Genomic DNA, 15,913 nt, shown 5'->3' on the forward strand with positions numbered 1-15,913 from the left:
TCTGTTCTCTATGTCTGTTAACACATTAATTGTTAATAAGTACAGAACCTCATTGCTGTAGGCTTTATAATGACTTTCATGAGTTGTCTTTCCTCTGAGCTCTCTGTTGCTGAGTAGTCTCATTGCACTAATGGAATAGCAGAATATTTTTTCATTAATAGTAACTTTAAACAATAGTGACAGCATCAAGGGCTAGCTTCCCATAATCTTTATGAGCTACCAGTCACCCCCTAAACCACTGCATGATTGCTATGCAAATATAATTCCAAGACAAATCCTCTCTCCTCCTCTTCTAATCAGGCTCCTCTTATATAGAATTATCTACTCTAAGTCTTAAGTTTCTTAGTCTATAATGTAGAGATAATGATTTGTTCTCCAAGAATAGTAAAAGAATTAATAGAAGACTATATTTACCTGAAGAATTTATCCTCTCAACAAATTAAACTTATTTATTGAGTTTTAAAGTAGACTGGGAAATATTTTAATGTTTTTTCCAAAGTTAAGATATAATCACTTATTCATTTTGTATTCATTTATATTAGTTTCAGGTGTACAAGGTAACAATTCAATATTTGTATGTATTGCAAAATGATACAACAGTAAATCTAGTTAACATCATCACCACACATAGTTACAGTTTTTTTCTTATGATGAGACCTTTAAGTTCTATTCTCTTAGCAACTTGCAAATATAAACTGCAGTATTATTACCTATAGTCACTGTACTGTACATTATATTCCCAGGACTTACTTATCTCATAACTGGAAATTTGTACCTTTTGACCACCTTCACCAACTTCACCCACCCCCACTTCCCACCTTTAGCAACCACCAATGTGTTCTTTATATCTATGAATTCTTTTTTTTAGATTCCACGTATAGGTGATATCATAATTGCATTTATCTTTCTCTGTCTGACTACTTCTCTTAGCATAATGCCATCAAGGTCCATCCATGTTGTTGCAAATGGCAAGATTTCCTTCTTTTTCATGGCTGAATACACACACACACACACCCCACATTTTCTACATTTTCTTTATCCATTCATCTACCAGTGGACACTTTGGTTGCTTCCATGTCTTGGCTATTGTAAATAATGCTCTACTGAACATGGGGGTGCATATAGCTTATGAAGTTAGTGTTTTTGTTTTCTTCAGATATGTACCCAGAAGTGGAATTGTTTGATTATATGGTAGTTCTATTTTTAATTTTTTAGGAGCCTCCATACTGGTTTTCCATAGTGGCAGCACCAATTTACATTCCTACCAACAGTGCACAAAGGTTCCTTGAGTTTGGTTTTTAAAGCTATACAGACATATCACATAATTAACCAAGAATTAATGTACTATTAGTTCACATTGCTATTACTGTGTGCAGTGAGGGATATGTTGATTTCTTTTGTATACAGGAATATGGCTTCAGTTTTCTGAAGTGCCAATGCCAATCTTAGGTTTTATTTCCTAAGTTCTATAGTTACGTGTAGCTAATATTTCTATTTCAAAAGGTGAATTTGCTGAATATTTTCAAAGCATGGACAGTTTACCAAAAGTCTCAGTTGTTTAATCTCTTGTGAAATTATCTAAAGCAATATTTGGGGGAAATTTTTTCTGTAAGCCAGCATACGAATAATCAAAATGTACTTAATGTCAAGTTATTCTATTGATGCTCCCATTTGACTCTTCTGGCTGATTCCAGTAAGAGTCCTAGCTGCATGATAAGAGTCTAAAAGGAGACCTATTCAATCAAGGGAATGAGTAACAGTTGCTTCCTCGCAGAACCTATAAATCAACTATTAATTTTTTAAATATAGAAAACATTTGTAAGAAATGAAACAGATATTTTAAAAATAAGAAAAATTTCTACCAAATAAAGCAGTGTTACCACATTTGTAACTTTTATCATTCTCAGATTCAGGCTTCTGTTATTCAAAATATTACCTGGGATTTTAAGACACCCGCTAAAAAACATTGTGGTGTGGAAACCATGTTACAATTAATTCAACAGATGAAATGTTTAGAGAGTGTGTGTTTGTGCCTGTGTGTTCGTATGCATGTTCAGTGTCACTTTCATAAGAGCAGGGGGCCAGACATCAGAACAAATTCAGTCTTAACTAGCTATGTGGTAAGATTTGAGTTAGTAGCATACATATGTGCCCATTCTGTGTTTGCTATTCTGTCTTTCAAAAACAAATAATTAAGTTCTCTGCATAATCAGATTTTAGTAGAGGATCTAAGTAGGAAAGTTTTATTTTTCCACTCTTTAAGAGGGTGTTAATGCTGTATATTCCATTGGCCAAAAGGAATAATTGTACAGAATAGTTCTTGAATAATTTATTACGTTTACCAGTGATTGATGAAAGAATTTATGCTTCAATTTTAGCTTTCCACTGACAAAACTGTGAAAGTCCTAAATATCTTGGAGAAGAATATTCAAGATGGGTCGAAGCTCTCCACTTTGTTAAATCATGTAAGTTTAAGATCCATGTTGTTAATTTTACCCTTTCTGTTGTTAAGATGGAAAATTTTTCATATGGAACTTTGGTTTATAGGGAAAATTCCAAATTTCATTAATTTGAGCTTGTTACCACATTTACTAGTTCACATTTAGCCTTGCAGTTAGAATTGGATTTTTAGCTGTTTAAAATTAATGTTACACATTATCAATTCACAGCTTTGATACAAATAAGAATAGTAACAGATGTAAAGTCATTCAATTCAAAAGACCATTCTTTAATCTTACATTATGCTCTTCCTTTTGTAAGTGGATGAGTGTTTCAAATGTCTTTTCATTTATAAGATGAAAATAAAATGTTAGTAGGTAGTAATTCTTTTCCTTGACCTTCCCTAGAGAAATAAATAGTTGGAAACCTTATGGTGATTTCCTTATGTATCCTAAAATGTTAATCCTTATGTATTGTTTTTATATCTAGCTCAAATGGTTGTTGAAAGGATATTAAATAAATTAATTCATGTAACCTGCTTAACAATGTCTGGCACATTATAAGTTCTCAATAAATGTTAACTGCAACTGTCATTACATTTTAGTATGTTTTATCAAAAGCAGTGGCAACATGGTATAATGGTTTATGAACTGAGATCTACCTTCCTAGCATTATAGCAGACTTTCAAAATCATATGTGCATTTGAATTGATCTTGGTGTCTAACATTAATGAATTCAAACACTAATGCTCATAGGAATTTAATGTAAGAGATAAGGATTTGGGAATGTTTTGAGTTAATGAAATTTCTTTATTTTTAAATGACTGATTACAAAAGTAGTGTATTATAGAAAATTTTCAAAACACAAAAAACAGAAAGGTTCAATTTTCATCCAGCAGTAACCACTGTTAACAGTTTTGGTAGATAATACTTCCATTCTCATATGTACATACATACTATATGTATTTAGCACATGCACTGGATTATATCTCGTGAGGGAAATGTTCTTGATGTTTGCAGAAGCCACAGGAGTGCTAAGTGATCTACATGGAATTTAAAAATGTAGAGAAATAATCTCAGGTGGTATTTCTATGCTTTATTAAATATATCCATATTTTTCCAATGCCCTTTTTAAATTAGTTTTTGAATCATAGAAACTAAGGGATTAGAGGACCTATAGTGGCAATATACTACATCTTTAGTCTACAAGTTTTATTTAAAACACTTTGGCAAGAAATTGTGGTAAATATCAAGAATCGACAGTTCTGGAGAACTGGCTGACTCAGTTTTAATGAAATTATTTTCATTCCTGAAAACCTTAGCACTATTTAGTGTGTTGCATTTAAGCCTTAATGTTTGATATGAATGATGAACCTCCTAAACTGACTCTTCGAAACAGCAATTTCAATATCAAAGAAAAGTTACTTTATTTTTTTAAGTAGGTATGTAAGTAGTAAAATGAAAGAAAGTTAGAGATTGAGTTTTTAGGCATTAGTGATTTAGAAAGCCCTTCTGTGTTTTTACAAATATTATACCTTTATTTATTCCTTTTCCCAATGTTATAAGCTTTGAATAGCATGCATACAAAAGTATTCCTAGAACATAAAGTTGATATTTCATAACTAAGGATGTGATAGAAGAATTTTCACTTTAAAAGTAAGATTAAAAGCACTTTTTCCCAATTATAATGCAGGTTGCGGATATGTAAATTAAAATATAGTCTGTCAGTTGTTGAATTATCTATTTTAGAAAATAAGTTATGTTTTCAGTAGTCTACATAATCACCACTTTTTAATCTCAGTTTCAAAAATACAGTATTGTTGAAAAACAGTTATTAGGAATGATTGAGTCGATAACATTTTACTACTTTTAAATAAGGGTCTATCCTTTGTTGTTAATTTTTGTTTTACTCTCACAAGAGCAAGCAGAACTAAAAAGCTTTAATATTATCATAATGTTTTTAACCCCAAACACAAAATGATTTATGTATAATTATGATCTTTAGCTAAAATCGTAGATTTGAATAAATTACACAGAAGATAAACATAACTATAAGTTTGTTATTGGAATGACATTTAGTGGTGAAATTAGGAGATAAGAGTACATTATGTTTGAAAACTTTGAAACAAAAATCATACTTAATGTAATATAAGTATTTGTACTTCATTCCTGATATTCTTTAAATATACACACACCATATAACTCTCACCACGTTTTCAACCTGTGAAAATCAAATATAATCTTTAAAAAATATTTTAACCTATAATTGTGTTTATTTCCATTTCATTAACAATGTACTGTTTTATAGAATAATGATACTGAAGAAGAAGAAAGGTTATGGAGAGACCTTATTATGGAGAGAGTGACAAAATCAGCAGATGCCTGTCTTACAACTATCAACATTATGACATCCCCTAACATGCCAAAAGCTGTATATATTGAGGATGTAATCGAAAGAGTTATACAGTACACTAAATTTCATTTGCAGAATACACTTTATCCTCAGTATGATCCTGTTTACAGATTAGATCCTCATGGAGGTTAGTTTGCCCATTTATACTGATAGTTTTTTAGTATAACATCAAAATTACCTGTTATATAATTTTACCACGTCGGATGGGTCAGAATGCAATGACTTAAAATGGCACCAAAATTGTTTGATTATATAAATTGTAATAAACACTGGCTTACATTTGACTAGAATATAGAACTTGTTTTAATCCAGTACTTGTTCAGTGATAATTTCTTTAGCAACTATTTATATATAATAAGAAGTAATTTCTACTGGTCTGAGATTTTCCCAGATAACAGTAGCTTCTGGTTCCATTTATCACTTCCCCCAAATTTTACCCAAAATATTATCTACAAAATGGATTGATTAAAGATTATGTAATTCGGGCTGCCCTGGTGGCGCAGTGGTTGAGAATCTGCCTGCTAATGCAGGGGACACGGGTTCAAGCCCTGGTCTGGGAAGATCCCACATGCCGCGGAGCAACTAGGCCCGTGAGCCACAACTACTGAGCCTGCGCATCTGGAGCCTGTGCTCCGCAACAAGAGAGGCTACGATAGTGAGAGACCCGCGCACCGCGATGAAGAGTGGCCCCGGGCCGCTTGCCACAACTAGAGAAAGCCCTAGCACAGAAACGAAGACCCAACATAGCAATCAATCAATCAATCAATCAATCAATCAATCTTTTAAAAAAAAAAGATATATAATTCTTTCTCTTATTTATAATCTTTATAAATGAGTCATGTATGTTAACATGTATACATTTAAAGAGAGGAGGGCAAACTTGGATCACGAATACCTACTGTTAATTACCTGTTGTTTAATTATTGCAAGTTGATTTCAAGGGAAATATAATCTTAATATCCTCCAATCAGTGGAAAAAAATAGAAATAAAGTAATCCTTAAGATACAAGAATTTAATAACCATTGAAGTGTACCATGAATTATCTGTTACAAGAATGTTGACTTTCTAACTGAATATTCCCTAAAGAATAATTTTCTCTTTTAATAAATAGCTTTATTTGCCAGGTTGTATTTTTATATAGGGGGAAAAAAAGGTGTGTACTTTTAATTCAAAAAGCAGTTTTATTACTTTTTAATAAACATTATTAAAAGTTGATATATTCCTTGTTTTGAATTTTTTTTCATTTTAGGAGGCTTATTAAGTTCAAAGGCAAAACGGGCTAAATGTTCTACCCATAAGCAGAGAGTAATAGTAATGCTTTATAATAAAGTTTGTGACATTGTTAGCAGCTTATCAGAACTACTAGAAATACAGCTTCTTACAGACACAACAATTCTTCAGGTAAGTTTTTTTCAAGCATTTTCCATATTTCTAGACCAAAAAAATAAAGGAGAATAAGGGGCCTAATTGAGTTCAGTATAAAACCTCGCTCACTCAATAATAATACTAGCACTATGTTAATTTTTTCCATTCAGAGTATTTTATATCTAAATGGAAGAAATGAGTCTAGAGAAGTTTTAAAAAGAAACATTTGGGGCAGAAGACAGGTGAATGTAGTATAAATTCTAAACTGTAAATTATTTGAAAGATAAATGATCATTTCCTTTAAAATGTGTCAGGATACTTCTTCCAAAACAGTGAACTATTTTTTGTTTTTTACATTCCTGTGACATTTATCAATCCAGAAGTTAGAGATCAGAGGAATGGCAGCTATGAAGGAAGGTCTGTGCTAATTTGCTTGAGGGTGAAAGGGAACAAAAGGAAAAACTAGGTGCTGATTGATGAGGGAAAAGAAAATGCTCTCAGTGTTTTCCAGAAGTTTATGAATGCTTTGGGGTTTAGTAAGGTAGAATGTTACTGAAATCTGTTACAGATGTGTACTGATTACTGTCTATGTCTGTGCAGGTATCATCAATGGGAATAACACCATTTTTTGTGGAAAATGTCAGTGAATTACAGTTGTGTGCCATTAAGTTAGTCACTGCAGTAAGTATAATCAGTTCACATTTTTAGTTATCTCTCAGAAAAATAACAGTGGTATCATTCAATCCAAATGTGCAAAACCTAATGCAGATTTGAGTTTTCCGTGAGGACTATTTTAGTATGCCTTAGATTTCAAACACTTCTAAATATTTAAAAATATTTCAGTTAATAATTCCTTAATATTTACTGTAAAATCAATTATTTTAAATCATTTAAATCTTGGTTTACGTTTCATACCCAAGATATCATATTCCTCTAGATGAAACTAGCATACTATGACTTCTACAAGAATGTCATAATTAATGATAGAAAAGTTGAGCAAATTAAGTCATTGCCATCAAAGATGATGAAAACATTTTCATTCTAAATGGCAGATAATATTTTTTATCACATGGTATAGTATCATTTTTGTTTCTTTTCAAATAATTATAACAAACTTAATTTGGAATCTTATAATTACTAAATAGGTATTCTCAAGATATGAAAAACATAGGCAGTTAATTTTGGAAGAAATTTTTACTTCACTTGCAAGATTACCTACCAGCAAGAGGAGCTTAAGGAACTTCAGGTAACTAACTATAGCAAAGTCCGAGTATAATGAAGAACTCCATTGTACTGTAGCCATCATATATTTATTCTTTATCATTTCTGTCTGATTTTTATTTTAATGATCAAATAAAAGAGAGGCAATTCAGTCTCAGAACAGCGTGAAGAATACCTTAGGTGTGAGAAATGACAATGCACATTTTAGAGACTTAAAAGTTCAGTGATTCTCAAGTGTAAAGATCTGTGGCAAGGATTTTCAGTCTTGGCATTATTGATATTTTGGGCCAGATAATACTTTATTTGCAGTGCTGTCCTGTACATAGTAAGATGCTTAGCAGCGTCCTTGACCTCTACCTAATAGATACCAAAAGAAACGCACCTTTTCAAATTACGATCACCAAAGTTTTCGCCAGACACTGGCAAATGTCCTCTGAAGGGCAAAATGATCCCTGGTTAGGAACTATTGGCCTGTGAGAAAAGCAATAGAAAATACGGCTCCAGAGTCAGAGGCAGTTCAAGGATTTTATAAGCCTTACGAAGGAACTTGAACTTAATCCTTTATACAGTAGTAAGTCATTACATAATATTTTTAAAAGAGAGCTGAAAAATTACTCTAACAGAAGTATAGAAAATAGGCATGACGATTAAACGCTCTTAATCACTAAGCACAGAGTAACTAAGGAATGTTATCCACCGCTGTGGTCAGCATTATTGCCTTTGTTGGCATAGGTAATCATCATCATTTTCACAACTATCATTATAATATTCCTGGCTGATTAAATGTGTTGATCTAGCATATAGGGTTATATTTAGATTGCTTTGAAGGCTGTCTTCTGTAAAATAATTGTTTTTATCTTAATTTTTTAGACTGTGTACTGATAAACATCTATTGTCCATTAAAACCTGAAGAAAAGCTATCAACATCTAAAGGGATTCTTACGTTTTTAACTGTCTTTTAAACAAAAAGATTTAAAATTTGATTTTTTATATTCTGTCATAAAATATTCTATAACATAGAATATTTTATATTCTATGTTGCTCATACTCAAACATATGATCAGGAGCTGACTATGTAGCAGATTTTAATAAGAAAATGAATACCAGAATGCCTGGGCATTGGGAAATCCTGAAGACTTCTCATTTTAAAAATCATTCTGAAAAATATTTGATATTTTTTGTAATAATTTTTCAATCTGCAGTACATATATAAAGTATAGAATTTTATATTAAATACTGCATTTTTCCTTTGACTATTTTAATTATCTATGCATAGGCATTTAGTTGGTTTTTTGATAAGTTAGAAATAATTAGACTTAAGGACATTATTATAAGCAGTAAAGACAATGCCTAGAAATATTGGTAAAGAAAGCATCCTGAAACTTTCAGATCATAGATGACATGTAAAATGAAATTCTCTTCATACTCTGTAAGATTTAAATATTTTCTTCTCCGTTAAAGGTTAAACAGTAGTGATATGGATGGAGAGCCTATGTATATTCAGATGGTTACAGCACTGGTTTTACAACTAATTCAGTGTGTGGTACACTTACCATCATCAGAGAAGGACTCTAATTCAGAAGAGGACTCAAATAAAAAAGTAAGGAATCATTTGTAAGTTTTATAACTGTGTATTTTTGTAGGAGGAAGCAACTATATTCTCTGCCATTCTTATAAAACTGAAGTTCTTAATTAGGGCTTCATGACTGGGCTTTCAGATCCTTGTAGAGCATTAAACTAAGTTTTAGGAAACTTGAGTTCTTGTCCTGACTATTACATCCACCAGTCATGAAACATACAAATCGTTTTAATCTGAGTTTGTTTCTTCAGCTATAAAATGGGAATGATAATACCTAACAAGCCTACTATTACAAGTTGTAAGACTCAAGTGAGATATTGAATGTGAAAGTGAATAATATTATAATTATAATATGCAGTATCTATAATCACATACAGTAAATAATCGTTAATATAATTAATGTTAAATTCATGCAGAAAATGAGTTTATGCCCTCACTATTGAGTAACTTATAGCTAAGATTTGCTTTTGGTTTTGTAACTCTTACCCATCAACACTTAAAATTTTTCCAAGTTTTATAGTTTTACCTCAAAGAAGTTCAAAAGAAAGAGAGATAATTTTATTTCCTAATTCTGTTATAGTCGTGGCTGTGTGTATAGTAATAAATAATAAAGTGACTGGTTAATAAAGTATAAAATGAATATCAAAAAAGTTGAGGTCCCTATTCTCCCCTTCTCCTAATCTCACTGTTCTCTTTTCAGTTTTTCTTTCCTTACCATTGGTGAATGTTTATCTTCGTCCATTTATTTATTTATTTATCTGTATAAATTTGATAACAGAATTTTTTAATTTACATAAATGATATAGTGACATATTTACAGCTAATTTTTTCACTCACCATTGTTTTTAATACATGTAACTAATGCTAGATTCTTTTTGATTTAGGTTAAACACATCATATATGACATACAACAACTTGAAGCAAAAGTTTCTCTAGATATACTTAGAAATAGAATATTAAATCATAGTGTACATGCACTTTTAACTTCACTGGAACTTGTCAGTTTTCTCACTAAAGTGGTGTTCTAGTTTACATTCTTACATTTTGATTTTGCCTAGTCTGGTTAGTATGAAATGATACCATGTTTTATTTTTCATTTTTTTGGTTACTAGTGAATTTTTTCATATATTTATTCACTTTTCGGGTTTCCACAACTTTGAATTAACTATTTATATCCTGGTCTTTAAATTTCTAATGAAGGAGTTGAATTTTTTTAGTATTATATTCTAGCATTCCATAAACTTTGAGCTTGCAATTTTTTTGAAATTCTTTTTGTGTTGATATTTTCAATCAGAATTGTTCTGATCATGATAAACAACTGTTGATATTTCATTTGTTAAACACATTTGTCACTCTTAACATATTTTAATAAATAAAAATGAACTCTATCAATATTTTTATTTAGTTTTTATGAAGTATTGAAATATATTTAGTATGCTAATTGTAGCTTCCCTTTTTATAAATAATAGTTAAGATTTTTAGTATTTAAATGTATTGCCCCTATATTCAGTAATAACATGGCAATAGCAACTGAAATAACTTGTATGTTGGTTATTTCTTATATCTGTATAAATTCATTTTTCTCAATCTAGGTTGACCAAGATGTTGTCATTACCAATTCTTATGAAACAGCCATGCGAACAGCCCAAAACTTCCTTTCCATCTTCCTTAAAAAGTGAGTAAAATTAACATAATCTGATTTTTATTTTCGCCATATAGAGAATAGTTCATTTATTTTATGTAAAAGATTACATCCAACTTCCTGCTGTAATCTGAACCTTGACTATATCTCCCTGACTCTTGATTTCCTTATCTTTAAAATGAGGAAATTAGAATATTAAAAATCTAAAATTTTACGAACTTGCTCATATGTTGAACTCCTGAAGTTAAAGTTCGAGACTGAAATTCTATAATTTTTTTTCAGTGAATTTTGGGACTTTCTAATTGAATAGGAAAGTTTGGGGAGAGAGGTTTCCTTAGCTTTCATAAGAATTTATAGTAATCTCATAGAAAAACAGTGGTCATTATTTAAAATGTGTTACACTTGCCAGAAAATTATGTTAATGTCAATAAATGAATTCCCTGTAGTAGGGGAAAAAATGAAGATTGAAACAGATTCATTTTAAACCATATTTTATTTAATGTACTCTCGTATACCATGTTTAGATATGAGAGAAGAGAAAAACTTAGTTAACAAAGTTTTAGTCATATTGGTGAACATGTCACCTAAATTCACAGCCTTTTTCCATTATTTATCTTTGAACAGATGTGGTAGTAAGCAAGGTGAAGAAGATTACAGACCACTATTTGAAAATTTTGTTCAAGACCTTCTTTCAACAGTCAATAAGCCTGAATGGCCAGCTGCTGAACTACTCCTTAGTTTGTTAGGGAGACTGTTGGTAAGAGTATAGCATTTAAAGATTATTAGATTACTAGAAGACAACATAATGAGGATGTACTCTGATTCACAGATGATGAATTCTTTAAAAATGTGTAAGGAAATATGACCATTGCATCTCTATTTTTGCATGTGCATAACTGTACACAATACTGTCAGTACCTTGTAGAAACTTTGAAATGTTGTGACTTTTGGTGCTTTCATTTCATTGCATAAGATAACAGTGCTTTAAAAAACTTTTTTTTGTTGTTGTTTTTTGTTTTGTTTTGTTTTGTTTGGAGGTACTGTTAGTTAAAAGCATCTCAACACTGAGTCATAAGTTATTGTAGTTAATTCATTTCAAAGCATGAAACTGATTAATGTGAACTCTGTCATCTTTAAGAGTATTTCTAAAAACATGACACGTTTTAGTCCTAATGTAATATTGTATTAGGGAAATGCAAAGAAATACTATTGTGATTTTTCTTTTTATCTTTAGACTACATTTGGACTTGTGCAATTGTTACAAAGTTTTTGGGACCTTACTTTTTGTCAGCTGGAAAACTTAATACTATTCTGAAACCAAGATAATTTTTCATAGGCATCAGAATTCCAGCCTAACAAATTCTTACTCAGTAATAATCCCATTTTATAGAGTTTAGCCTACATTTAAAGAAAGTGACTGTGTTCTTAAGAAGGTTTAATTTATATATATATATATATATATATATATATATATATATATATATATATTTTTTTTTTTTTTTTAATGAAAATGTTAAAAATTCCAGAAACTCAAAAGGCAATTACTGGGAGTTCCCTGGTGACCTAGTGGTTAGGATCCTGGGCTTTCACTGCCGTGGCCTGGGTTCAGTCCCTGGTCAGGGAACTAAGATCCCATATGCTCTGGGGTGCAACCAAAAAAATAAAATAGAATAAAATTTTTTAAAAAGTCAATTACTTTGTGGAACAACATCACAGGGGAAAAAAGTGTTTAAATTTCAAATAATACAACATAGATTTGGAATTTATAAGTTGCTATTAAAAATAGTAAAAATTGGTTAAATTAAAACAAAATTATTTTTCATGTGTAGGTTCATCAATTCAGTAACAAGTCAACAGAGATGGCTTTAAGAGTGGCATCTCTTGATTACCTTGGAACTGTTGCTGCACGACTGAGGAAAGATGCTGTTACAAGCAAAATGGATCAAGGGTCTATAGAACGAATTTTAAAACAGGTATTGAGATAAAGAATTTGAATTTTGGGGATAAGTAATAGTTAAGTAGTTTTTTTAGATATTCTTATGTTAGTGTTGCATTTCATTTTGTAGATTCAGAATAAAATCTTACTCCTAAAAATGGGCTTTTTCAAAAGCTCCACTGAGAAAATTTATACCGTAGGGTGAATTGTGTGTAACAGGAACTTTCAAATGATTTATATAATCCTTAATTTACTTTTCTTTTTGTGAACTACTGTTATGACTGTATGATTCTATTTCCTATTTGGTTTAACAATACCTTTTTTTTTTTTTTTAAACTATGGACGAGGTGGTAGTAATACTAAAAGTTACTTAAGAAAATTGATAGGTAAATAATCTCTAATCCTACCATGCACAATGTTTTCACTTTCTTTCTACTCTTTTTTCTTTTTTTAATGTCCATAACCATATCCATGCTGGCCGTGACAAATGCCTCTAATTTTTTTTTCTTGTTACTATACTTTGCATTTTGAAATAATTTTAAACTTACAGAAAAGTTTTAAGAATAGTACAAAAAGCTCCCATTAATCTTTCACCCAGATCCCTTACTGGTTGACATTTGCTTTATCATTCTTTTTCAAAATATACACGCATGTGTATCTATATATGCATTTTTATTTTCTTCTGAACCATTTTGAGCAGACAGGATGCCCCCATGACCCCTGAATTTCAAAGTGTGATTCCCTGGACAAGCAGCACCAAGTTTTACATCACCTAGGAACTTGTTAGAAATGCAAATTCTCAGGACTCTCTCTGGAACTACTGAATCAGAAGCTCTGGTGGTGGGGACAAGCAGTCTGGTTTAACAGACCCTCCAGGTGATTCTGTTGAATGCTGAAGTTTGAGAACCACTGCTTTGTGTATGTTTTCCACGAACAAGAACTCTCACTTAAATATCCACAGTACAGCTATGAAAAGCAAGAAATTACCATTAATATAATACTACCATTCAATGGAATATTACCATTCCTGTTGTATTTAATAGATTATCATTTGTTGCTATCATTATTGTAGCACTCAAATTGAACTAGATTTGACTAGTGGGAGCCCCTTTAAATTGCCTTTTGTATCTTTTTGATATCTTCCCATCTTTCCTTGAGGACTTTGTGGCACAAGATGTTTCAGACTCATCTTTTACTTTCTTGCGCCAGCCCTGGAATCAGCCATTTCTCCAAGTATTGCTGATTCCTTTCATTGAAGAATGGTAACTAGGTGATTTTCAGTATTTCTGAGAGTAGACCTAGGACCTCTTATTTGCCACATACGGCCATGTATTGTACACTGTAAAACTTGAGGGGAGTGATGCTTGCTAAATATTTTTATGACTCTTGACATACTTCCAAAAAGCTTTTGGAACTTTACAGTGTACTAGTTTACAGTGCCATGACTAATTTCTGAATGTATCCATTTCACTATACTCCAAGAACATAGGTTATTCTAATCTTTGTTTTCTACTTAGATATATTCTAAACCATATATTTGGCATTTCACATGGTAAACCAGAGAATAAGCTATAGACATTAATGTCAGCTCAGAGTTAGTTTCTGCTTCTGTATTGTTCTTGACAGAACTAAAGACTCAGTCCCTTTCTGAATCTAGATCAAATGCACAGCTCAAATATACCTACTGTATATTTAATACCCTACATGAAATAAAGTACTATTTTATGTTAATTGCAAATAAAAATATTTCCCTTTCAGAATGTTTTTTTAAAATAATATCCCAAAGACACCTGTAACACATAATAATTCAGACAATAATTAGTTTCCATTTACTAGATTAAAAGTTTGGAGTTATCTCTTAGCAAACAGAAAACCAGTGCTAGGACCTTCCTACCTCTGAAGATTTACATACACGTTGTTCTAATAATTATTATGTCAGCTACTTACAAGCTTCTTTAAAGAAAGTTAACATGTAGTTCATAAAAATAAAGGCTAACCTCAGCTATTAGTACACTTCAGCTATCAATATATAATGTTTTTCAAAAATAGTATTCTTCTGTTTCTTTCTATACTTATATTTTTATTTTTATCATTTATCAGATTTTTCCCTCAGATTTGTGTATGCAACTGGATGATTTGTTAAAGAACATTAGTAATATCTTTTTTGTTACTACTTGGTTTATTTTGTAGGTTTCAGGAGGAGAAGATGAAATCCAACAATTGCAAAAAGCATTGCTTGATTACTTGGATGAAAACACTGAGACTGATCCTTCACTAGTGGTAGGATTCTGTTCTCCCTTTTTTTTGTAGAGTTTACATGTTTGTTTCAAACTTGGTCTGAAAGAAAATTGTGAAGTGTTGTGAAGAGGTAAGTTGTATTGGAATCTTGATTTTTAAAACAGGGGTACATGATAGTCTAAACAGAAAAGAATGATTATGGATTGATTTGTCTTAAGTGGAATTCTGGTACAGATATTGTAGTTTACTAAAATTGTGTGACATGGGAAATATTTGGAAATCTTTCCATAGGTTATCTTTGAGACCAAGTGAGAGCATTTGTCCAGGTGGTGCATGAGATGATCTGTTAGCATCTAAAAAGAATATTAGAATTTTATGTCTATATTTATTTTTAAATATAATCCTTAATTCTGTTTTTTTATATTTTAGGTATCCAGAATATTAGTATAAGAAGTTTATATGTAAAATTTATACACTATATTGGGGCACTTTTTAATTTTTTTTTTAATTGATGAGATATGCATCTAAAGAGGTTGGAGATAACTAAGCTGTTCAGCCAACTACTGCAGGTTTTCAGTCTTTCTGGAAAGGAACAGATTATACAGTGATGTATGTCAATTATTTCTCAATAAAAGTGGAAAAAAACAGGAACAGATTAAAAGGAACAGATATAGGTGTGCCTTAGTGTTAATATATTTCAATAATAATTGGCTATGTATTTCTTGAAGAAGTAAGGTGAAATTTTGAAAATAACTATAGAGTCTTCTACCTTCAGCATTTTATCCATGTGTTCTAAACTTTTCTAGTTGACCCATCTTCTCTCTAATTTTACTGACTCGTTGTGTGATCCGTCCTTAGTTAAGTAGTTGATAGTAGTATTGTAGACTTAATACAGTTGTGTTTATAAAATTATCTTTTGACATCATTGATATAACTGTTAGGACAAAGTAAAATAATAAGTTTTCTATCATTTAGATGTTCTAAATGTTCTAGCTTTCTTAAAATCTGTCTTTATCTGATGGAAGTTTTTTTAAAGTAAACCTTGATATTTGTATTCCTGATTGTGAACACTTTATCAGT

The 15,913-nt window shown here is 31.0% G+C and overlaps 1 protein-coding gene across 4 annotated transcripts in view; it reads left to right on the forward strand.

The window, feature by feature from the left end:
* The window catches only part of NIPBL (NIPBL cohesin loading factor), a 199,184-nt gene that overhangs the window by 135,040 nt on the left and 48,231 nt on the right, over window positions 1–15,913 (forward strand). For all 4 annotated transcript variants that reach the window (XM_068535241.1, XM_068535244.1, XM_068535242.1 and 1 more), the window contains 10 exons: window positions 2,379–2,465; window positions 4,747–4,978; window positions 6,102–6,253; window positions 6,818–6,898; window positions 7,363–7,463; window positions 8,900–9,038; window positions 10,610–10,692; window positions 11,284–11,416; window positions 12,489–12,632; window positions 14,786–14,875. In XM_068535241.1, the coding sequence (XP_068391342.1) occupies window positions 2,379–2,465; window positions 4,747–4,978; window positions 6,102–6,253; window positions 6,818–6,898; window positions 7,363–7,463; window positions 8,900–9,038; window positions 10,610–10,692; window positions 11,284–11,416; window positions 12,489–12,632; window positions 14,786–14,875 (1,242 nt within the window). The remainder of the gene's footprint in view (window positions 1–2,378; window positions 2,466–4,746; window positions 4,979–6,101; window positions 6,254–6,817; window positions 6,899–7,362; window positions 7,464–8,899; window positions 9,039–10,609; window positions 10,693–11,283; window positions 11,417–12,488; window positions 12,633–14,785; window positions 14,876–15,913) is intronic.

This window comes from Eschrichtius robustus, chromosome 2 (genome assembly GCF_028021215.1).
Source record: "Eschrichtius robustus isolate mEscRob2 chromosome 2, mEscRob2.pri, whole genome shotgun sequence".
NCBI classification, from domain to species: Eukaryota; Metazoa; Chordata; class Mammalia; order Artiodactyla; family Eschrichtiidae; genus Eschrichtius; species Eschrichtius robustus.